The sequence below is a fragment of the Lepisma saccharinum genome, chromosome 17 (genome assembly GCF_977018435.1).
Source record: "Lepisma saccharinum chromosome 17, izLepSacc3.1, whole genome shotgun sequence".
NCBI classification, from domain to species: domain Eukaryota; kingdom Metazoa; phylum Arthropoda; class Insecta; order Zygentoma; family Lepismatidae; genus Lepisma; species Lepisma saccharinum.
In genome coordinates, this window is record NC_139245.1 from 26,162,798 (window position 1) to 26,188,335 (window position 25,538).

The 25,538-nt window shown below is 38.1% G+C and overlaps 1 protein-coding gene across 1 annotated transcript in view; it reads left to right on the forward strand.

Moving 5' to 3' along the window:
• The window catches only part of LOC146001338 (hydrocephalus-inducing protein homolog), a 230,199-nt gene that overhangs the window by 33,104 nt on the left and 171,557 nt on the right, over positions 1-25,538 (forward strand). Inside the window, exons 8-19 of the mRNA XM_083138652.1 lie at positions 3,344-3,530; positions 4,510-4,728; positions 5,067-5,290; positions 6,393-6,460; positions 7,524-7,738; positions 8,118-8,351; positions 8,556-8,683; positions 10,440-10,626; positions 12,395-12,627; positions 13,347-13,472; positions 21,059-21,142; positions 23,300-23,481. Coding sequence (XP_082994778.1) covers positions 3,344-3,530; positions 4,510-4,728; positions 5,067-5,290; positions 6,393-6,460; positions 7,524-7,738; positions 8,118-8,351; positions 8,556-8,683; positions 10,440-10,626; positions 12,395-12,627; positions 13,347-13,472; positions 21,059-21,142; positions 23,300-23,481 — 2,087 coding nt within the window. The remainder of the gene's footprint in view (positions 1-3,343; positions 3,531-4,509; positions 4,729-5,066; positions 5,291-6,392; positions 6,461-7,523; positions 7,739-8,117; positions 8,352-8,555; positions 8,684-10,439; positions 10,627-12,394; positions 12,628-13,346; positions 13,473-21,058; positions 21,143-23,299; positions 23,482-25,538) is intronic.

A 25,538-nucleotide genomic window follows, 5' to 3' on the forward strand; every position in this document is an offset into this window, starting at 1 on the left:
AACAATGGTTGGTTCTTTATAAATAAAGCATTTCTACCCCTCCCATGAGTGACAACTGGTTGGTAAACATGACCCATGATTCTAATTGGGGGTGGGGGTATAAGTTTCTGGGAAAATAGCTCTCACAAGCTTTCCCTGATGCCAACCTAATGGCCCTTGTACTTAGGTTGGCCTGTGGTTATTTGTGTGTGGGCATGTATGCCCAATGCTGATTGGTCATACACGGTTTAGAAGTGGTGATTTCAGCCTGGAAGACCAAGAGCGACCTGGACAGCCAAAAAAATTTGAAGACGAAGAATTGAGAGCATTGCTCGATCAGGATTCGTGTCAAACGCAGGAAGAACTTGCAGAAGCATTAGGCGTTGATCAAACAACAGTTTCCAAACGCCTCAAAGCCATGGGAATGATTCCAAAGATGTCACATTGGCTTCCACATGAATTGAAAGACAGAGACGTTGAAAGACAAAAAACCATTTGCGAATTGCTGCTTCAAAGACAGAAAAGAAAGGGGTTTTTGCATCGCATTGTTACTGGCGATGAGAAGTGGATCCATTACGAGAACCTGAAACGAAAAAAGGCCTGGGTGAAGCCAGGTGAACCAGGTCCATCACAACCGAAACGAGATATTCACTGTGCAAAGGTTATGCTGTGCATATGGTGGGATATGAAAGGTGTGGTGTACTATGAGCTGCTGCAACCGGGTGAAACTATTAATGGAGAACGTTATCGACGACAATTAATGCGTTTGAAGCAAGCTCTGGCCAGGAAAAGACCAGAATGGGAGAACAGACATGATAAACTTATTTTTCAACATGATAACGCTCGCCCACATGTCGCAAAACCGGTCAAAACCTATTTAGAAAATGTCGGATGGGAAGTTTTACCCCAACCGCCGTATTCACCAGACGTTGTTCCTTCGGACTACTACTTGTTCGATTGCATGAATAACGATTTGATTGGACAGCGGTTCACTTCTTCAGAAGATATCGAAAAATGGGTCTCTGACTGGATCGCTTCAAAGGATGAGGACTTCTTTCGCCACGGAATCCGTAACTTGCCTGACAGATGGGCGAAAGTGGTGGCTCGTGGACAATATTTTTCTTAAGGTATTTATGTATTTTGTGTTTGAACTACAGCTTCAATGTGTGCGTAACAACCGCACAAATTAATTCCTAGACCAAATATATGAAGCAAGAACTGCAGGTTTGACCATGACTTGAACAAAATATGGTTGTAATCAATGAATGCACTGTTCAGCTCTAAAGCGGGAGGAGCATACTAAACTAATCTTCATGGTGCAACAGCCCTCTGAGGGCTAGGATGTGCCAAGTGGCAATTTCACTGTGTCATCTATGGTCAGTGCATTGAGTTCCATCACCGCTGCTTTCTGACTTTAGAGACTGGAGCCTGCACTTTTCCCAATTGTCCTCAGAATGCTCGATCAATATGTAAATTTTGAGGGCTTTCCACTGTGAATTGAACTCGGGACCTTTCGCACAGAAACAAGAGTGGTAACTATTTGGTTATGCCAGAACCCTATGAGAGATGTGGTGACTGCCATAGTCATAAGAACTTCAAATATCATATAGTCTGTGCGAGAACCCTATGAGAGATGTGGTGACTGCCATAGTCATAAGAACTTCAAATATCATATAGTCTGTCAGGTACAGATCCATGGGGAGGGAAATATGGGCCATCAATCCTCTCAAATTCCTAGACTAGGTGTTTGCATCATTATATTTAATCTATGTTTTATTTTTATCTCAGTACTATACATGTAAACTATCCATTATTTAATTGGTGTGAAACATTATGGATATATATTATATATATTTTATAACTATTGTAATACCAAATGTCAATTATCGTAATAATTATTATCTAAATCTATATTGAGATCTTCTGGTAATCTACACTTCAAATGAAAATTAAATAAATAATGACCCTAGTATGTATGCTTCATACATATTTTTACAGTTTCCTGGCTCAACAGAGGCAACATGATTCTAGAAGAAAGGTAATTGTTTTGTTTCCCCACTATTTGTTGTATATTTATGACGTTAAGTTTATCACAACAATGGAAAGATTAATAAATTTGGAAGAAAATAATAAATGTTCCTTGCTTATCCGGGATTATAACCCAGTGTTACTATTTTCACCCTGTGCACTCTAATTCCTGCAGGCCATGGGGTAGTGCTATATATTGTTTATATAAAAACTATGTAAATATTGTTTGTAATGGACTTCTGTAGGAAAAATGCCTATCCCGAGTGCCATTTCTGGAGTCTTGTAGTGTTACTGGTTAAAGTTCCAAACTGACAATGGAAGTGAAAGACGAGCAAGGGACTAGCTCAGTATAAGAATGGTATACAAAAATTCTAGTTTTGTTTCCTTGAATGTTTACCTCAGTCATTCCCACACTAGTAATTGATGTATAACTGATACTCAAGGCATTTTTGTCGTCGGAAACCAGATACACATTCCTCCAGTTTGTTCTGTTTATCATACTCTCAAGCATTTGAAATGACTGCCTGAGTTGATACCACTTTCACTCTGTTACAAACACTCGTAGGCAACTTTCCGACCCAACGCAACACATGTCACTTGGAAACGAACCTACAGAAATAAATGCAACTTTACGTACCGAGGTAACATGAAAAGCTGCACATGTTGCTTGCATGTCATTTTGATTGATCTGTTGGTCGCGTATGCACAGTGAATGCATTTTTACAGATTAGAGGGGCCTGTGCTACTTGTTTCTTCGGTCTAATACTGAATGATGCAGATAATTGAACATAGGAAGTATATCACATCAATCTAACTGGATTTAATTTAAAATTCAAAGTTCACATATGATCATAATGATAAAATAGCTCACATTTAGTACTAAAATCTATTTTTCCACTACCATTGTTGCAAAATTAACTAAAATTAAGCAAAAAAAAAATCATTTTGCATACTTCATGAGAGTCCTGGATTCCAGGAAATTAACTGGATATTCATGATTAAATTCAATCTGATATTATTTGCCGGCTCCCGTGGTTAGCATGGCACGCTACAATGTCAGGAGTCCTGGGTTTGAATCCCAGCATGGGAATGGGTCTTATTTGTGAGTGTCCCTTCATCAATTTCATCATATCATCACCCATTCTCATCTTCTTGATTAGCCAAGCGTAGTAAAATAAACCATATCATCACTCACACTGTTATTAGTATTATTGGTATCAACTTAGCCTGAGAAGTACTATTGATAGTTTTTCTGTGTTGCAGCAAATAGTTCCAAACGAAGACAGACTCACTGTAAGCGCATAGTTATTGTGGCCTATATTTTGTTTTGTTCCAGAGTGAAAGCTACTGTGTTGAAACTGAAGTGTGTTGAGTTGAAGAAGAAGTTTGGTACTGCAGGTATGGAAAACTTTGATAAAGAAACACAGAAGGCAATGTATAGCAGACTGTATGATGACGAATACAGAAAAGCGGATCTAGAGGACATGCTCTTCACCCACCCAGTGTTTAGTCTGCATCCATCAGTAAGTGAAAATGAATGGACCTTGTCATAAGTATAAATATAATTGTAATTTCATTATGATATTTTCAACGCAAGATAAAATATGTTGATGGAAATATAACGAAACACAAAGAGCAGAGTATTGTGTAGCTGGATCAGCACATTTTTGGTATGGTAGCCAAATTGGCTAAAGTTTGCATGAAGAGTCTTTATAGGCTTATATTATCGTCATATTAAAAACAATAAGTTGTAAAAAATGGTATGAGTGCTTAAGTATGGTATTATGACCTTTTCTACAACTTTTTTTTTATCAAATTGACTACTTAATACTAACTTTGTAAACAGATAAAAATGCAAGTGGGAATGAAACTTTCATTACGTAAGTAATGAGCTTATAATTGATGTTAAGATGATACTGATGTTGAGGTATCAGAATCGATATTGGAAAGTATCAGTTAAAATTTTATCACTGATACCAGCTAATACTTTTCCAGAGTTTCAGAATCTCGTGAGATTTCCAAAAATGACATGCGTCACTTTCACAGTCTATAAATTCTGGTAATTTTGCAAAATGCATATTTTTCATTATTTTGGCAACAGCATTAGAGGGAGAAAAAGGTCTTGGAGATAAGTACTTATGTGAAAATATGAATATTTTAATGTGAATCTATAGTAGATTATTATTGTATAGCTACAGTTGCATTTTAAAAGTTAGAAATATTTTGGATTACTTTAAATTGTTTCAATTTTCCAAGATTATCAGCATTGGTATTTACTCAGCCCCACTTCTAATTTCATACCTTCATATAGCGTAACTTCTGGGAATAAAGTGGAGGTTCCACTTTATTCCATTGATGGGTAATGCTACGTCTGTACCAGAGATATTGATAAACTACCAATAGTCAACTTTCTAACATGTGTCTTCTGTATTTGTATGTCCCTCCAAAGTAAAAGGATTAGACTCCATTTTAGTTTGTACTACCATCATTTTATTTTTTTAGAAGGGTGAAGTGTGGCCACATAGTTCAGTGGATGTGACAGTCGTCTTCAGCCCAAATGCTGCTGAAATGTTCCAGGGGAAAGCTTTTTGTGAAGTGTCTGGTCGGGAACAAAGACTTTTGCTGAAGCTTCAGGGACGAGGAATGGGCCCTCTCATTCGTTTAAATTTGGACAGTCTAGATGTTGATTACATGTTTCTCGGCTCACAGCATTTTTATGAGGCAAGTTATATATTAATTACATTTCTGTGATTGTAAACAAGTGACACATACTTCTGATTTTTCACTTGGTATTTACTTGGAGTTTTATATTTTAAAGCATGTGTTAAATTGTAACTATTAAAATATCACTTTCAACTAGTCTGATATGTTGATAACAATAATTATAGATTGTATAATGTTAGAATATAATTGTGTTATTACTATATTATATAATTGACTAGTTTTGTTTGAAGATATTCATATATAGTGCAACAGTGATCTTACATTTTCAGTTTTTATGTTTCCCCATATTTTACGTTTAAGATTACTTTGAATAATCAGTTACTGATTTTCTATAGGTAATTGCTGTAAACAAAGGAGACATTGATGGAAACATATATTTTAAGAGTGAACCTTTAAATTGTGGTGGAAAAGTAGAATGTAACCCACTACACTGCATGCTGAAACCTGGGGAACATACTATGTTCGTTATTTCATTTTCAAGCAATCGTCAAGGGTCATTTATTGAAACTATATCCTTTGTAATACAAGAATCTTCTGAACTTGTTTCATTTATTTTCAAGTAAGGATTAAGATTATATTTTTATATTAAGAAAATATAGAAATTAGTTTTTTGAAAGCTGTTGTAGTGTACTAGAGTAGAAATTCTAAACTTCTTCCTCAAATAACTAATATTTGTTTAATATTCATATTATCAATGAATCTATTTATTTGGTGTTTTCACTTTGTGCGCTTCAAGTTCATGAGCCACAGGGTGATTGGAATGTCTACTTTACCTGGATTTTAGTTGTTTTTTTTTTTTTTTTAAATATGCCACCACCAAGTGTGTAGCAGATTCTATAATAGATATAATGATCAAAGAGGCACATCCCATAATACACCTTTTTCATGAAAAATATGCAATTCCCTGGGACCAGTCCCAAACAATGTGTATCAACAATATTACAGTTTGCCAAAGAGGAACAAAGGGTGCTCATATCATGAAAATATGGTGACACGATTAAGACTTGTTTCCACGTTAGAAAAAAACACTAAAGATACTGACAAGGGCATCTTTATTGTGTAAAAATCACTAAACACATAGCATTTCAACCCTATATCATGGTCTTCTTCAGACTAAGAAGCGAATTATATAATAATAATAAAAAAATGATTTATCGCTTTTTCATTATCTACGAAGAAGCAGATTGAACATTTATAATATTGTTATGATTGATGTTTTGAAATTCAAATGCTTCCTTTATCTAGAATGTCTGCTATATATTATCTTTGCCATGACATGATGCCAGAGCTAGTATGTAGATATTACAATATATTATCTTTGAAGGTCATGTTTGGTGCTCACATAGTCTTATATGTATTACAGTCAGGACAAAAGCACAAAATACCACACACAGAATGAAATTATAAAGCCACATAGGCCTATCCATATTTCAGGGATAAGAACAGGAAGGAGTACAATATCCCTGAATCATTGATGTCCACTTGTGGCTTTTTCTTTATGCTGGTGTGGTATTTTGCCCTGTTTTTACAACAGATAAGGTCATGCAATTTTCTGCACAAGGCATCTGTCTAGATCTGAAGCTTTCTTATTGCTATTAATCATTAGATTCTTGGAGTATTTTATTATTTTTTATTAAATTACACACTATTTACTATTGCAGAGGGAAAGTTGTATATCCAATCCTGGAATTTGATGTCAAACATCTTGACTTTGGTTTGGTGTCTTTTGGTAAGCTTGTGTACTAGCTTCTATTACCAAGAGTAATTTGTCAGAGAGTAAGTGATTGAATGCTGTGTCCTCCTCCATGTGACAGCATCAGTACCATATTTTTTTACTATATACCCCCAGTTTATGTACAGTTCCGAATGCTTCTGGATTCTAAGGATACAATTGACTTTCAACAGAATCGCTACAACCGAGAAGTGTCCGTGACTGTATATAAACCTAGCTTCTTTTTTTATTTTTCACTCCCTTTCTTCTTTTTATTCTTTGACGTTGGTAGCAGACCTGGAAAAGTTATGGAAATTGAACTATGGATGAAGAGAATCATGGAAAAGTTATAGAATTCCAAAAAAAAGGATAGATCTATGGTGATCTTGTCAGTAGGACATTTGACTGCCCATGTTGAAGACCCAAGTTTGAATCTCAGGGTGGGTGATCTAAAGGTTGGGAATTTTTCCTACCTTGTTCCTCCATGAAGTGGCTCTGGGGTTCACCACCCTCTAATAATCGGTACCTTGGGGGCAAAGGTGGCTGGATTGTGATGCTGATCACATTAACCCCCCTCCCCCACAAATGTTCAAAATGTGAATGTATAGATCTCCCAAACTCCACATCATTTCTATGTGCCTATAAAAATATTGTGCAATTATCGTGAGGCTGTCCAGGAATATTAAATTTGGTTGTTGTACATGCAATGAATATACATTTTTCACATGTTTGTAAACCATAATTTGATACAACATGTGGTCATAAGTATAAAAGAAATACTTACATGTATGGTAGGACTATTGTTTTCAACATTTTCACTTAAAAATGATGATAAGTAAAAATTACACAAAATGGGTAGGATCCCTGAGCATTGTTTCTTTATTCACTTGTGGAACGGTATTAAATTGTTCAGAATTTTCTTTACTTAATCTAGTTTCACAGTGTATTGAAAATACCTTCCACTTACTGTGTTATTTGTAGTACCTTATCCATACATTAGAAAGTAGATTAGTGCAGAAAGTACTTTGTTAACATTTTGTTTCCAATCTGAGTTATTGAAATTTGATTTTTCCTTCTTCAGGATTTCCTGTTACAAAGTATGTTAAATTACGCAATCCTACTTTAGTTTCTGTGCACTTTTCTCTGGAAGTAGAAGGCGATGGGACTGAAGACAGCATTTCATTTGAGGTCTTTGGAAGTCTTGCAGACAAATGCACTATACCACAAAATCCGAAAGAATTCCACATCGTGCCTAGTGAAGGCATTATAGAACCACACGCTTCTCTTAGGATTGCAGTAAGCACTAGTTCTTTATTATGGACGTGACTAAATTAATTTCCGATGTATGTATATCGTCCAAAATCTGCACATCGAAACTGCTATTGGAATTGGCAAATATCTTATATTTAAACCAATTTCTACGCTATCTTTGAAAGCTTGATAAAACACCGTGTATTGTTCATATTTAACAGAGTATAATGTTTAATTTCTGCTGTGAGGGAATGACGAATGCATTGAGTTTTTAAGTTCTATTTACAGGCACTGCTTTCAAGTCTTTCACATTCCATTCCTACCTCATATACATAAATAACTGCTCCTGTTCTTGTGTAAAATCTACGAAAATCTATTATATTTTATAATAGCTGTGCAATAATAAAATATTCTCTTTTTCCAGGTTACAGTGATACCCAATAGTGTAAAAATCTACAACACAAATTTAATGATGGATATTGGTGATGTTGATCCTACCTTCCTCCCAGTTCATTTGGAGTCACGAATTGCAGATATAGTCTGCAGTCCTTCAGAAATGATAATGCAATACTGTTTTGTTAATTATCCATACACAGTGAATATTATGTTACACAATGATTCTAGTTTTCCTGGATTCTATTACATTATTCCACAAAATGTAAGTTTATATTTCTTCATTTCTACTGTAACATTATGTACGAACAATTTAACTTTTGTAGTATGTTGCAATAACTTGTTCAAATTTAAATGTTTAAGATTTGTGTATTTTTCAGCATCTGATGAATACTAATATTAATTAGAACAATTTGTTAGGAGTTGAGTTTAATGTACATGTGATTGTATATGAAACTTATCTTCATAGGTGAACTCATTGTCATGCATTAGATATTCTTCATCAGTGACTCAAGGTATTGTGAAGGCTCACAGTAATATTGAAGTTCCATTAACTATTATAGTGACTTCAGTTGGCAAATATGAGGACACAGTAAGGTAAGCACTGTTTTTTTGTAACTTGCAACTTTACCATACCAGTTAATCACAATTTTTTCTGTAATATTAGTACACTGATATTTAACTGATCAGATAAAAACTTTTGTATTGTGACCACCTATACATCCTCGTAACACTGCTTACAGCTGGAGAATAGCAGGGGACCGACCAACTTCCTTACTTGGATTTTTACCTTTCAGGTTTTAAATAACAAGTCTGTAGTTTAGTGATTCAAGTTTTTTTATTATGTTTCACATGCAAACATGCTTGAAATTCATTAGAAAACAATCAGATTCACATGCTTCGAACTAGTCACAACCACGACTTCCATAAGATAAGCCACAGAATATGAACACACTTCCATTTCTCTTTTTTACACAGCGTGATTGCCAATGTGGCATTCCTTTACATTGCTGACAAAGTAATAATTTGTACTGCATGATTGCCAATATGGTTTTTCCTTTACATCGCTCTCCGAGTTATAATTCATACAGCATGATTGTCATATGCAATTAATTTTTACACAACATTTTTGAAATTGAGAACTTATGATCTGTCGTAGTATGAAGAACATGAATGGGTCATTAACCTTATTAATTAATGTATGTAATCAAGCAATTTGAATGTGTTTTGCTTTGAACAAACTGCATATTTAGATATTTACTTAAAACCATGGCATGCAAATTATGCATTTTATATTCATAAAAAATGTAACAGAATAGTTGATTTTGCACTAAATTATGGGCTATATGTAGATATATTGACTCTGTAAACACTATTGGTAATTTTACTTATACACTGACATGCCTCGGCAGTTGCCAGCCTGAGATGGAGTAAGACGATACTCTGCTCTCTCTTTTACAGTCAATTTTAACCCTTTTAACCATACTTACATTCCCCATGTTTTAACGTTGACTATTCTTCTTGTCTTATCTCCTGATGAAGCCACATGATGTGGTGAAAACTTGAGTGAAAAGTAAGTACAGGGTCTGGAAAGGAAATCTGACGATTTTAGTTTGGCAGTGTCAGGCAGAGTCAGACTTCACGCGGGAGCTGAGATTTCGCTAGACACGTGATTCAGTCGACATGGAGCAGTGGAATGCTGTACATCATGCTTGTGTTGTGGAAACTTGTGTTTTTAAATGGTGAATCTGTAGTTGGAACGCAACGAGTGTTTAGGTTGCAGTTCAATGTCGGGCTGTGTGGTTACCTCAAAGGGGAACTTTTCATGAACAAAACCACGCACTACAGAAGAACTGAAAGCTGAAATTCGTAGGAAAATAGCGGCAATTCCTCAAGATATGGGCCAACATGCTGTGTGGGATGTCAGTGACAGGTAGCGAGAGGGTGTGAGAGATAAATATATCATGCCATGGTAAAAGATTCTGGCTACTGGTGAATGTCTGTGACTCAATACATGTGATTTTTTGGAGACAAGGATAAAGTCAATCTGTGATTTGGAGGTAGCAGTATGATGATTTCCGTTAAGAGGACAGGTGGATAGGTTCAGAGCAGCTACTGTGTCGCAGAACAATTGACTTCTCTCTTTGTGCTGCTGAGATCGATGTTAAGGTTTTCCAAAATTATGGAACATTCGTAGTTGGGTAAAAAGAATTCACAATTTCATTTTCAAAGTTTGTGAGGGAAATGTAATGAAGTCGATGCACTACAGAGAAAAGAATCTTTTGTTGTCTTACAGCAAGTATGGCAAATTCATAATAATAGTTATATTCAATGTGTGAACTTCTTTTTCCAGTATTCTCATCTTTGGCCAGACAGAGCCTTTGGAGTGTTGTAATCTAGTATGCAATGGTGAAGGACCCGTAATTACCATTCATCCACATGCTTTCCATTTTGGGCAAAGACATCTACTAACAACATATAAGGAACAAGTCACTATTACAAATGATTCACCTATTCCTGCAATTTTCAAGGCAACAACGGTATGTTTATCATTATTAACTGTTAGTGTTTAGGAAATTTTGTGCATTATTAAGTCAATACAAATAAATACAATTCATAAAGTTTATTTAATTGGCAGTTGCGTAATTAAGGTATGACTATATGTTGTGTGTATTTAAAATTTATTTTGCCTACATGATTTTTCTTTGTTCTATTACTATTAATCATCTATTTGCTAGTAAGTAATTCTAATAGCCAATTCAGTTTGAAGTGGTTTCTTTAATTGCAGGAAGGTAGACAAAAGGCAGCTTCTTGTTGCAAAATACCTGGAATTTGGGGTGAAGCAATAGTTTGGCTTAGTAGTTTGTTGGGTAGAGAACTTCAGCACAGAATAGCAAAAACTCCAAGTTCAATCTCTCGCTGAGCCTCAAAATTTTCACTAACTTTAAAATAAGTACGAGGGTGGATTGAAAAGTTCGTGGCCTGACCTAGAAAACGAGAAGATATTTGGATAAGTTATGTTTTATTTTTCCACGTAATCCCCCTCGAGGGAGATACATTTAAGCCACCTCTCCGGTAACGCTGCTATACCACTTTTAAAAAATGATTCCTCAAGGTCTGCAAAATACCCCAGTACAGCACTTTTCACCTCTTCATCCGAAGAAAATCGCTGACCCCCCAAAAACTTTTTCAGGTTTCCAAACAGGTGAAAGTCCGAGGGGGCCAGATCAGGCGAATAGGACGGATGCGGCAACAGTTCGAACCCACAGGAATGAATTTCTGCCATGGATGCAAGGGACGTGTGAACGCGCGCATTATCCTGGTGAAACAACACCTTTCTTCGCAGCATTCCTGGCCTCTTAATTTTAATTTCCTCGCGTAAACGTCGCAGCAGGGTGCAGTAGTATTCAGAATTGATAGTCTTTCCTTTTTCCAAGAAATCGATTAAGATAACGCCCCTAGCATCCCAGAATATTGATGCCATAACCTTGTTTGCCGACAACACCTGTTTGGCTTTCTTTGGGGTAGGAGATCCTTGTCGTTTCCATTGCTTTGATTGTTGTTTTGATTCCGGTGTATGATGGTGCACCCATGTCTCGTCCATAGTCACAAATCTGCCAATAAACTCCTCCGGATCACTTTCAAACAGTTCCAAACAATCACGGGAAAGGGTGAGTCGAGTGCGTTTGTGTTCAACTGAAAGCAACTTGGGTACCCATCTCGCAGACACCTTAGAAAACCCTAAATCGTTCACGATAATGTTTTGTGCTCGCTCATAGGAAATACCCACAGTCTCAGCTATCTCACGGATTTTGATTCTGCGGTCACTCAAAATCAGGTCACAAATTTTATTGACATTTTCTGTTGTGGTCGACGTTGCAGGCCTGCCACTGCGGGGGTCATCTTCAATGCTGTTTCTTCCATGCTTAAATTCAGCCACCCACTTTTTCACCATGGAATACGAGGGCGCGGAGTCTCCAAGCGTCTCTACCATGTCCGTATGAATTTGCTGTGGTGTTAAGCCCTTTTTATGCAGGTACTTAATGACAGCGCGATGCTCTATTTTCTCCATGTCACAAATTTCCGTCACTTCTGCCTACTAAAAGTCCTCACCTGAAACAAGAGAGCAATGAAATGAAATGAAATTTTACACAGTGACTACCAAAGGATATAGCTATGCAACTAATGTATGAAACTTAAAATTAAAAGCTTCCTTCCTACTCAGGCCACGAACTTTTCAATCCGCCCTCGTATTTTGACATATGGCAGGTGCTGTGTAACAATTATTTTTTTTAACCATTTTTAAAGGGAGATGCAAGTTTCTCAGTATCGCCTGCATTGGGATCTGTTGAGCCACAAGGAACCTTAGATTTGGAGTTGGAATTATACATCAGGGATGCAGGCCTTCATTCAGATTGTTTGAAGGTGTATGTGCAAGATAGCCGCTGTTTCAATATACGCATATCTGTAGAAGGAATTGGGACAAGCATCGCAACAAACCCCTGCATTGTACCTGAATATGATTTTGGGCCCAGATTTAGGTAAGCTGATAAGTTTATATAGCTGAACAACAATGTCCTGTATTTGTTTGTGTTTCGTTATTTAACATGACCTTTTCTTTTCCTGTGCCTATGTAATTATTATTGAGTTCCATATAATAATCTCTGTATGTGAATGAAGTTAGTTGAGTATTATTTTGGTATATGTCGATGTGAAATTTTAACTGATAACAATAATGTACCGATATCAAATCTACTGATACCAATAACTGATATTTTACCGATCTTATATAAAATTCCAAATGGTTCTTGAAACACTCGACTGGTTCATTAACCTCCTTAATAAATCTATGTTACAAGATGACTGCAATGCAAAAGAAGACATTTACTTTAAACAAAAGTACATCATAGATTTCGTATGTGCTTATATCCATAAAAATTGTAACAAAGTGGCAGAATATAGCACTAAATTATTAGATATTTATAATATCGTATCATGCCGTAGGCGTGAGTCGAACCTAGTACCCGGGCAGCATAAATAAATAATCTAATCATGTTATAAATAGGGTCCCACTGAAGCATTGGAAAAGAGCTTCTTAAAAGCTAATCATGCATTAGACCTTAGACGATATATCGAATTGGTAAAATTATTGGTAATTTTACTGATAAACCGATACACCAATATATCTATATCAACCGATACCGATAGAGTACTGATTTATCTGTCCCATTCCTAGTAATTTTTATTTTTTTGCTTCTAGCTATTTGCAAGTGAAGTTGGAGGTTGTGGTAAAAAACCATGGAACGAAGCATCATCAATTGACATGGGGTATCCAAAAATCATTCCCCAGATTCACAAAGGTTTCTACCTCTGAGGAAGAGGAAAAGTAAGTTACTAGAAAGTAAATTACTAAATTTGAGCATTTGTAGTAGCATTTTTTCTTTTTCATTTTTCATTATATTTCTGAAGAATTATTTTAGCAATTGAGGTCAGTGTCTGATTCAGTATGATCTGATTATAATACAGTGAAGTCCCAGTTATATGTTTTATGGGGGACAGAAGGAGAAAAACGTATTATTGAAAGATATTTATTGATAAAATTAAGTACACAAAGAAAGAAAAGGAGTGCTACATACACACCAGAGTTTGCTATATTGCACTAATCTGTTCTAAATCGTTAATCTAAATTCACAAAATCATGAGAGTGAAGGTGCCCGAGGGTGGAAGGGGTGCAAGCAAAGTTTACCCGCTAAATCCATTCAGCCAATTCCCTGCAAAAAAAATGTTGAACATCAGGATATTTATCTCGGATCTTATGTTTACCCTAACTCTTGTTTCCTGCTTTGTACATTTTCCAAGCCCTGACAATGACAAAATTTGCCAGAAGCCTGTTCTGTATGCCAGGCAACTCCCCCCTCCCCTCTCCCCTCCCCCCTTCTTTGCTTTTGCAGCAGTCTCATTCATTCACCTTGAGACCTTGAACTCCTGCCTTAGGATCGGGGAACAAGCGCACTATTGCCAAACTGATAGTCACTAAATGCTGCTTTCTCTGGGGTTTTAACATATTCTAAAAGTGTGACTGAGGTGTCTTTATTCTCCCCCCCCCCCTACAAAAATGTATGTTGACAATTGGGAATGTGGCTCAATCACTATTCACACTTCTTTACCCACACTTGTATGTAATTAGTAGATGCACATATTTTTGGTAAATAAAAAAGCAAAATTTCGGTATAAAAACAGTCAATTTCGGGTTCAAAAGTGGTTAATAAAATGAAATTTCGCTGTTATAGCAGTATATAAAATGACATTTTGGTTTTAAAAATGTGAATATCATCCCAAATTTGATTTACAAAACTGCACTATTATACAAAATAAACGTATACCTTCTAATAGCACATTAAATCATTACCAGAATATTAAGTTTATTTCTGTATAAAGGGGGTCCATTTTTGCTTCTCAAATATTTACAGCAGAATTAATCAAATTTCCGTGAATTGCATAACTCACAGGATACTTCTGACTTCAGAAAGTGTCGCATTGGTATATAAACAGTAAATTTCGTATTTAAGAGTCTATTTCGCATTTTGCAGTTCATTTCGCATCATTTCGTGACGAACCAGGGTAGAAAAATACACCTCGCACCTTTCAGAAACATGAAAAATTAACATTAGGTTGCGTTATTTCACATTTCATGCATGCCTCTAGTAATTAGACAAGAGAGGGGGGGGGGACTTGCTTGGAAAACATTCCTTCCTTGCCATCAACAAGTGCTTTATCTTTAAAATGTGCAGTCCACCACCTGTCCATTAGTGCCAATGGACCAATAGATTATATTGTTGTTTCAATAAAATTTGTGACGTGAATATTGCAATTTGTTGCAACCTTTCAACATTTGCAGGAGCCGGTGGGTTGAAGGTGCGGGAGTAGAAATAGAAATTTCAGTTTTCCTTTGGTGGCAGTCTCTACTTGCAACTTTTCAGGTTGTCGAAAAGGCTGCTGAGTAGCTCCTTCCAGTCTGCTAGCTTATGGTGAGAAACACATGAAAAATAATGTCGCTTATGAAATGTGCCTTCGACAAGATAATAAATACTGCAATTAGAGATGTGAGAACACTGCTAGATACGGTATATCTCGATGAACATTGCCAATTGTTTATTGCAATCTTCAGTCAGTTGTCTTTTGTTAAATGCTCAGTGAAGTAACTAAGTTTTATATGCTCGAAGTGATGCTTTTAAAGTGAATTAATTGAAATTAATTGTGATTAAATTAATGTGTGGTTTGTGGTTGGTAAAAATGGTTGTTTAGTTTATTATGAATATTTTACGCATATATTTTTTTTGATTTTCAGATCTTGTATTTGTATCCTTATCTAAAATGTAAACACAAATATGCAATTTTCAATTGATTACCTGATATTAAAAAAGTGATAAATTTTAGGTCTTTTCACGTTATTTGCAGTCCAAAAATTATAAAATAGATTAATATGAAGACTTCAACATCAACTACTCAGCTTTTAGTTATGGTATTAACAAGGAAGTCAACAAATTTAGCAAATTTCACATATAATGGTGATACTTTAAATATGTATTGCTATTAAGATTATTCTACTCTTAGAGATTCAGCGACTCTGTTATGGGGAGGGTTTGGTGGAGAATAACAAGAAGAAAAAAAACACTTTTTCAAAAGAGCAATGCTTTACGCTGCCACACACAGACCCTATGCTGTGTGTGGTGTTCTATGGATCATAACAGGTATCCCTTGGGAGACCTGTCAACCAACAGTCGAACTTTTTGCCTAAATTCTAAAATGGTAGGTAGGGGAGGCTTTTATAGACTTATTGCTCACGTCAATGATATCCAAGTCAATCACATTGAAACAGCACATTTATTCAAAATATAACACCATCTGTGGCATGGCCACCACCAAGCATAGACATCACCGATACACAAAGAAAACACCAAATAAATACACAAAAGAATTTGTACTTACAGATCAGCCATTTCCACACACTACACTTCATACCTGGGAGCCACACACTTTTTCACACTTCCACGCCACATCCCAATACCTGGCATTTGATGGTACGAAACGCCCTCCCTTGCCCGGGAAAACAAATGCTACCACTACCTAGATAGAGGCGGCAAAATCTCCCTCGGACAAGTGAAATAGCGTTACGGTCCAGGTTGAGTTCGTGTATAGGGACCGGTGACCAACAGTGCATAGCGATTAGCCATATCAAACAAAAAATCATATACTTTCAATTACCACCTCTTTACCTGTAGCCGGGAAGCGGATAGCTGCACACCTGAAAATCACGGGTAGCGACATGCGTACGAAATGATATAGCCCAACATTAACATGAAAAATAAAAAGTATATTCTATTCATAACAAAACAAGAATCAATTTGCTACATCTCCCTCTCTCTCACTCACACATTCAATCTTTACGGGGTCATCAACACAAAATGATACATAAAATGTACAGGTTTTATGACGACGAGCCCTAATTATTGCATTCCCGTTTAATTTTACCTTGACTTTTGTCTAATCAGGTCATTTGTGATTTTTGCTCCAGTGCTACTTCAACTCACTAGCCAGCCCTTACTTAAGTTCACCTTTAAAAACAATTAGGTCGGTGCGGTGACAATACATTATTTGTCCAGCACAAACAAAAGCGTCTCAACAGCAATTACGCTCACGCGGGCGGACATTTTCCTTGTACTTGACCTCACGTGGTTCCAAACATAACAATAACCTCCGTTGAGTGACGCAAACATATACTCTCTAGCAGGCGGGACTTCAACACTTCGCCGCGACGAGCAATTTATATTACCAGGCAAATACTTTAACAAATAATCACATACGCGACCTGACGTAGCTAGCAGCGACACAGCGCTTACACATAAAAATGAACAAACCTCAAATAGATTAAACAATTAAGCGGGCGGCGCTTTACTCTATTAGTACGCACTTTAAACAAATACAAAAGGAGCACAAACAACAGCGAATTTAAGATCATTAAAAAAAACTCACAAGAAATAAGAAAAATTGACTTGAGACAATTAAATTACATATAAGAAGCGCAACGGGAGTTTGATATGAAGCTTCGAGTTGTGTGGGCATTTTCAAATTGTTGACGAATTTCTAGGGCGTTCTCTAAATATCAATCGAGCCGGTACATGTTGACATTCATACAGATGAATACATTACCACCTCTCAGGTTCCACGGCGCATCCTGGCATCTTCATGGGCGATTGAAATCACTTAGTATGCACACGAAAGGTTTTCCTATTCTTCCTCGGTCGCGACGACGAAAATGCGAAGAGCGTTCATGCATCTGGTTCCTCGGCAGGTCAGTGACGATGGGTCGTCGGCATCGCTCGGGAACGTCAATGGGCTCGGCGTCTCTTCCTCTCGGGATCGGTGAACATCTCCGTGGTCTGGCGCGATTCGGACGTTGCATCTGGGCGGTGGGCGGTCGTTCTTGGCTCGTCTGCATCTTCTCCATCACCGTCGGACAATCTCAAGCTTCGGGACGTCAACATGGCGGCGTTCGACATATATATATATATCTCTCTCTCTCTCTCTCTCTCTCTCTCTCTCTCTCTCTCTGTGTGTGTGTGTGTGTGTGTGTGTGTGTGTGTGTGTGTGTGTGTGTGTGTGTGTGTCAGTCAGCTGGGAGGCATCGTTGGCGTAGCTCGGGTTTCTTGGCATGTTGTAGGCAATGGTCGGTGTCTCATCTGGCATCGGGCGAATCGAGGGTAACCCCTCTCCTCTTCTCAATTCCGTTAGCCCGCCATGATTTTTGATGTTCCTTGTTTCACAGAAACTATAAACGGCGTAAGATTATAATGGAAACACAGTCTCGCTTCGACTTCCTCCAGCGGTTGAGGTAAACAACGCACTCGTATCGACTTACTGCCTATCACACACTGATGTTCGCGAAACAAAACAAAGTCCACGGTATACGGAGAGGTGGCACAGAGGTGCTCTCACTACAAGAATCGCGGTAAAACTGTGTGTCGAAAAAGCATGTCCTTTGTTTTATCTGGATTTCGAAAAAGGATGCTCGGCGGTCGTTGAAGGGACGCTTCCGGAGAGGTCATTCCACTTCGCTCCATTGTCTTCCAGGCTGGACAGGGTCGTGCTTGAGGTTTGGTTCCTACGGATTAAGCTAGTCTCGTTGGCGCCCAGAGCTCAACTGCAATCTGTGCCCATAAACCGATCGATTATAACCAATTCGATCTGGCATCCGTAATTCTTGCTTGATCGTGACGAAACTCCACACATCCGTCCTGGCACACATGCTGCTGCGCTGGTAAAAGTTTCACCTAAATCCGGCCGCTGGAACCTGAGATATTTAAATGGCTGTCGTTACGGTCGAATTTCCTAAGCTTTAGACGCATAACGTGACCTTTCAGGTGCTCGCCCGTCAGACTCGCGACTTCCTTTCTTTCTCCCGTTGGCTTGGCATATCAAATATATATACATACAATTAAAGACACTCAACACCTTGATTAAACACATTTTTTACGGCTAATGGTTAGAATAATAATAATAATAATAATAATAATGACGACGGTAAATCTGACTGTCACAATGGAGTACACAGAACCAAAGAATGGGTATTTTCCTGAATTACTGGTGATTTTGGCATGCTTCCTTGAGATAATAATTACTGTGGGGGCTAACGGGAACACTTTCCAGGCTTTCCGTGGGACGTTTGCCAGATATAACCATGCATTCTCATGGATACTTGATGGATGCTCCTATGGCTCCTTCCTGCAAACCATGTGGTCTGGCTTTCCCAATTTGGACATGGGACACAGATTTCGGCACATTGGCGAAAATTTCACTCAGAACTTCAAATAAGGCATTGCCTGTGTGGTAACACTAACTCAGGTCCATATTTAACTTATATGGGCCTTGGATGCCTATTTCCAGTGTAACTCCATTGTTCACGGCCCACATGGCCACTAATGCACTGGTTTTGGCCAGCAACATAACCTCTGACCTGCTCTCAAGCAGCTACAAAATGCAAGTGAGCTTGGAAGCCAAGCTCAGAACATAATAGGACACCTTTAAACCTCCTGTGTGACGTCATAGTCTTGGGAGCCGGTTCCGTCTCTTTCGTCTCACACACCGATGATGCTACTAAGTTAGTGAAAATTTTGAATTTTTTCACTGTCCAGTGAGTGTTTCATTTCTCCTTCTTTGATTTATATATATATATATATATATATATATATGTAATTTATATATACAAAGGCTGTCGCAGAGAAGGTGAGACTAATTTCTGTATAGGAAAACTGCAACCTCCATTGGCTAGCAAATGTACTAGGGTGAAAATTTGGTTCATTAGCTGCCGATTGAGACCAAAATGAGCGCAATAGTTTAAAAAGTCGTGACTGAGTAGTAGTTAAAAGACTAGTATGTACATGGACCCCTCCAAGAATCATTAAAATGAAACAAAAAAATTACAAACCACAAAATTTTTATTCAGAATCAGCCATATCGAGTAGACGTACATCTTTTTCAAAATAGGCACCATTGACAGCTAAGCAAGCATCCATACGCTCCTGCCACTTTGTGAATGACTGAAAATTCGTCGTCAGGTAGCGAACTGAAGAAAACTTGCGCTGCGGTGATCAATTATTTGTTCGCCATAAAATGATGACCACGTAAAAGTGGAAATAGCCAAAAGTCGCAGGGTGCAAGTTTCAGGCTGTATGCTGGATGCGGGAAAATTTCTATTTTTCCCTTTGTCGCGTAATCCTGAAAAGCCTGCACGGCATGCGGGCATGCGATATCGTGGTGCAATATGAAGGAGTTCTTCAAATGCAGCCTCTTTTTTTGCTACGTGCTGGCGCCAAGTCTCAATGACTCCTTGGTAATACTGTGGCTCTACTCAGTCTGTCTTGATCGGCATATGGCTGTTGAAACATTGTATATGTTTCCGCAGCACTTTTCCCTATAGGCCAACAAAATTTTATGGCATGTCGCTGTTCATCTTGAATACTCATCGCGAAAAGCAATGTTATACATAAAAACCTGGAGGGGTAAACGAAACACGTTTCACGCAAATCAACACAGCTGCTCACTAACGTGGTTTCGCAACATGTGACAACTTGCTACGGAAACAGAATGAGTCATCCTACACGACGCGACTAGTGCCGAAACCATAGGCAGTGTTGCCAAGCCGGGAAAAAATCTGTCTCATCTTCTCTGCGACAGCCTGTGTATATGTAGAATAGAGGTTCGTTCGTTGGCCTAGACCATCAGAACTATCTCTATTTAAGTATGGTTACCTCATGAACGCTAGCCTTTTAGACTAGCCACAGCCACTACTAAAAATGCAGTTTCTTTAATATAAAATTAAAACTTGGGTGCAAACGAGATTTGTACGTTAGCCTAGACCATCAGTACCATCTTCATGAGAATGGTTGACCCGTGACTGCTAGCCTTGTAGACTAGCCACAGCCACTACTAACATCGAGAGAACTTCCAACGTCTCTCCTCTTTCCCAACAACGAAAAAATGCCAACCCCCGCTACTCAATAGAATCCCTTATATAGGCGCTTCGAAAAAAGCCAGTAGACGACTTCTTTTTTCACCCCTCCTGGTTTTGAAAGGGCAAGTTTTTAAACTACCTGCCTTCTAAAAAAAACTGGTCTTCCCAGACACGTAGGCCAGCTCTGTAGCAGGTTACATTAGAGACTGAATAACAAATATTACCTTCACCAGGGCCGGAATAAGATGAAATTGGGCCTGATGCTGCAATGCTCCTTTTGTACCCCCTCCCCACTCTTTTGCACCTGTTCTGTAAAAATGACAGGCCTTTATATATAGCTTATCTACATTTTCACTTTTTTTTTTTTTAAAGAATCAAGTTACTCTGGGTTTGTTACAAAGTGATATTTTCAGGATTCTATTTGAATGTCACTCTCATATCTTTTTACTTAAATATTTCAGGATGATAACAAGTATATCTCCAAAGAGGGTTGAGCTCAAACCTGGCGCTACTGCATCAATATTTATAGAGGCTTATTCTGAAAGGTAACATTCTACTTTGAATCTTCAATGTATTGAGAGCAGTTGCCATAAATATTCTATAGTTCATGTACATTCTTTGGTACATATAAATTTGTGATTATGCAATGAGAGTTATGGCTAATTAAGGAAGAGATCAAATTACACTGGTCCTCCAGTAAAGAGTCCAATAAGTGGCAGACTCACAATCTTGCCAGCAAAGGTTCTGGGTTGGAGTTCCAACCTGTGCATGAGTGATCCTTTGCAAGTGCCTCTTCATGAATTTCATCATTCATCCTCATTACTATTAGCCTAGCTACAAAGGCACAAGAACAATTTACAATAAGAAAAAATGAGGTTCTCCATGAAATGGAGTCTTCCTGTATTTAATAAAATTCATCTTTCATTCTCCTCATTGGAGTTAATCGAGGAAAAAAAAAAATGTGTTCCCTGTGCTTTGCAAATGCAAATGCAATAGGTCAGTTACAGTTCAGCGACCGGTCCGTGCAGGTTATCGTGAATCATGTTTGAGCTGACAGAGTTTCAAAGAGGGCAAATTGTAGGTGCACGTATGGTGGGAGCTTCAGTGACGAAAGTAGCGGAAATGTTTGGTGTATCAAGAGGCACAGTCTCGAAGATCATGACTGCCTACGAGACTTCCGGAAAAACCGCATCAGCGAAGCACCAGCGTGGACACAAGTGTGTGTTGCGTGACAGAGACAGACGCACATTGGGTAGGATTGTGACCAAGCGGAAGATCACCATGGCTCCAAAAGCCACTGCTGAGCTGAATACAGTGCTTACAAACCCTTATAGCGTCAAAACAGTCAGAAGAGAACTCCACAAGCAGGGTATTCATGGCAGATCTGCAATTCCCAAACCACTCGTGAATGTTGACCATGCTGCTAGACAGAGACAGTGGTGCAACACCCATAAAAACTGGACAATGGAGCAGTGGAAGACTGTAATCTGGTCGGATGAGTCATCCTTTACATTGTTTCCAACTGCTGTCTGAGTGTACGTGTGGAGAACGCCAGCACAAGCGTACGATACAGACTGTCTGTTACCGAGAGTGAAGCATGGCGGTGGTTCAGTGATGATTTGGGCAGCCATCTCCTGGTATTCTGCCGGACCCATCATCACCTTGCATGGACATGTCACTGGCAGGGACTACGTAACCATTTTGAGTGACCAGCTGCATCCCATGGTGCAAACTTTGTTCCCAGAGGGTGATGCCGTGTTTCAAGATGACAGAGCCCCTGTTCATACAGCTCACATCGTCCAGGACTGGTTTGATGGGCACGAAGATGAAGTGTCACATCTGCCATAGCCTCCACAATCGAAAGACCTCAATATTATTGAGCCCCTGTGGTCAGTTTTGGAGACCAAGGTGCGAGCCCGTTACGCACCACCATCGTCTCTACAACAACTTGCAGCTGCTTTGGAGGAAGAATGGTACAACATCCCTTTGACAACCATACGCGACCTGTATTTGTCCATTCCACGTCGACTGCAGGCCGTTCTGCGTGCCAAAGGTGGTCCTACTCGATATTAATAAAGGTAATGTGCATTTCTGCAGGTGTTTCCATATTTTTGTCCATCCCCTGTACATACAATAAAATTTAGCCAAGATTTAAAGCTCAAATATCAGTGAAATTTTTTCCATCATTCTCAATTCCGGTACCACAAGATCAGGTTCACATTATGTTGCTAAACCTGCCTCCTGCTAGCATATCTTAGACACAACTTTTAGCTCTATTCACATCATATGGTTCAAGAAATCATGCTAATGAGCATGAAACATTTATTTTTAAACTGTAAGAAATTTACAACACTTAAACACCATGTCTAAGAGATTGGTCAGCCACTATGAGTTATGAATAGCTTCCACTTTCATTTACAAAATATTACATTTGGATAGTGTGCCATTACTGAAATTATTACAAATAAATCGGCAATCTTTTGAATGTAATCTCAACAGGAGAAAGTATTTTTGAAAACTAGTTTTGACTCACTTTATCAAGGTTGGGCATGCTTGGGTAAATTTTGGAAACAAATGTTGGCACAACATACGATCAACATCAGTCTCACCAACCAATTCAAATGCAACCTTTTCTATACATAAAATCTATAGTCTGTCCAACAGTTCTGTTTACTTGGGATAATTATCTAATTTAATTGCAGTGTTGGTGCAGTTGAAGAACATCATTTCTGCCATGCATGTATAAACCACAGTGGAAAGAAGGAATTGATCATAGAGAGTTTGATAAAATTAGAATTTGTGGAGCCTGTTGTTCAATTCTCAGACAGTGAGGTGTATTTTCGAATAGATATAGGACCTGAGGAAGAACCATCTTCTGAAGAAGGTATGATGTAAAATGTTTTGTGAGAATTCTCTCATACTCATAAGCTTATTGCACCAAAATTTGGAATTCTTCATCAAGGATCCCAAATCCAACTTTTTTCAGTAAAATATGAAATTACAGTGTATCCACATTTGCCATAACTAACTCTGGATACTTTATGCAATGTTTCTACAAAATAACTTTTTAAATCTGCACTCAAAGTATTAATATTCATAATATATTTATGTGTGATTAATAATACATAATTTCCAATTTTGCTATTGTTTTATGTTGTGTATGACAAGGCATAACAACACAGAATTGATTTTAAAGCAAGTGAGTTTTAACTCGATGAGATTTAGAGTAATTTCAAATATGCCCAGTTTATTAAAAGGTACAGGAAACCCCCAAACAAAATGGGACTTTGATGTTTCACAGCATGGCGGCTCCATGTAGTGTAATTCATTTTCTGCGAATTGAGACAAGAAACTTTCCCACCGGTGTGCTGGGTTGGAAATGTGGAAAGCGCATGCGCGAACTTCCCTTATTGTGCACACAGGCAGGGTTACCGAACGTCATAAATGTTGTGTGAGCACGAAGAAACAACGTGATCGACTTCCTGCACCTTCTTCCTCCTCCCGAAAAGATACTATGATTCAGTGGTTCGTTCAAAGCAACATCCGCTTTGATGCACACATGTTTAAACCAGAATTGTATTCATTGGTGAAACTTAACCTTTAAACTGCCAGGCGGGTTTTACGGAAGTAACCCCTGTTTCGCCGAGGCTTTTCCTCGTGAATTTTAAATTTGTACACTTATTTCTGAAAAACGTTATAACTTGTAGACTATTGGACCAATGTGATTCGGGTAAGTTTTGTTTTCAAGCTAAGACACCAGGGCATGCAACTGTGTACAATTCAGAATGCCAAAGTGAAAAGACGGGGTAATGTGGGCCGTGTCCCCAAATTTCCATGAAAAAATAATAAAAATCTGGACTTCACCCCATCTTTCCCCACTCCTATTGGAAAAGGACGCAAACTTTAGCTTTATTTTAAAGGAATAAACCTTTCATATTGAAATGAAAGTTGTTTCGTGTTCCTAGCTGACACACAAAATGTAATATGAGCTGATATGTTGAAGTCTGCATGCACAGCTCGAAAAAACAAGGTTAACAAGGACTCAACACGTGACCTGGGCATGTTGAAAGGGGAGAAAAATGCTCCAACCTTGACTAAAGCTTTTCCCAGAAAGCATGTTAGTGTTTCCACCACAATATAAAAGTATCAAGGTGCCAGTAGCGTGAGAATTTTTCCTAATTTGTCTTGACACACATATGTGACAACGGCGACAAGAGCCTTATTTTGTGTGACACACATATGTGACAAGGGCGGTTTAAAGGTTAACAAACCCCGTTTGAAGATGTTCAAAATTGATTTCATCTTAGCAGAACACGGTCATTCCGTTGTACGTACCACCCAGATCTTAACCCGATAGAACTACGGGCAGACATGAAACAATAAATTTCGAAAAATAACGTGAAGTTTACTGTGGAATCAGCTACTCATTTGTGCACAGAATTTGTAGCCACGTTACCACTTTCAGCGTGGAAAAAGTGTCAAATCACGTTAAAAAAATTGAGGTTGAATATCTCGAGGCAGAACCGTTAATCAATAGTGCAACAGAGAGACTCATTATTATCAATATTGCCGACGACAATGATTCTGACGTTGATAGTCCCTTGGAAGATGATAGCTCCTTGGAAGATTGTCCCATCAACGAGGATGAAATGAGTGGCATGGAAGACATAACCAATAGCAACTATACTTTATAGCGCAGGTATGCTCTATCTTAATTCACTATCTTAACAGCTCACTTGTGTATTTTTTTACTGTAAAAACCTATTTTTTTTATGAACTTCAATTTCTTGCTTACTTTTCTTGTGTTCTCATTCTGCGTAGACAGTTTGGCCCATATGCACTGCCAACCCTGCTTCTGTGCATCCCTCCCCTACGTATGGCTTGGGCATGAGGCCGCGAGGAGTTTCTTGTCTTGCCTATTCTACTGTACTAGTATTTCTT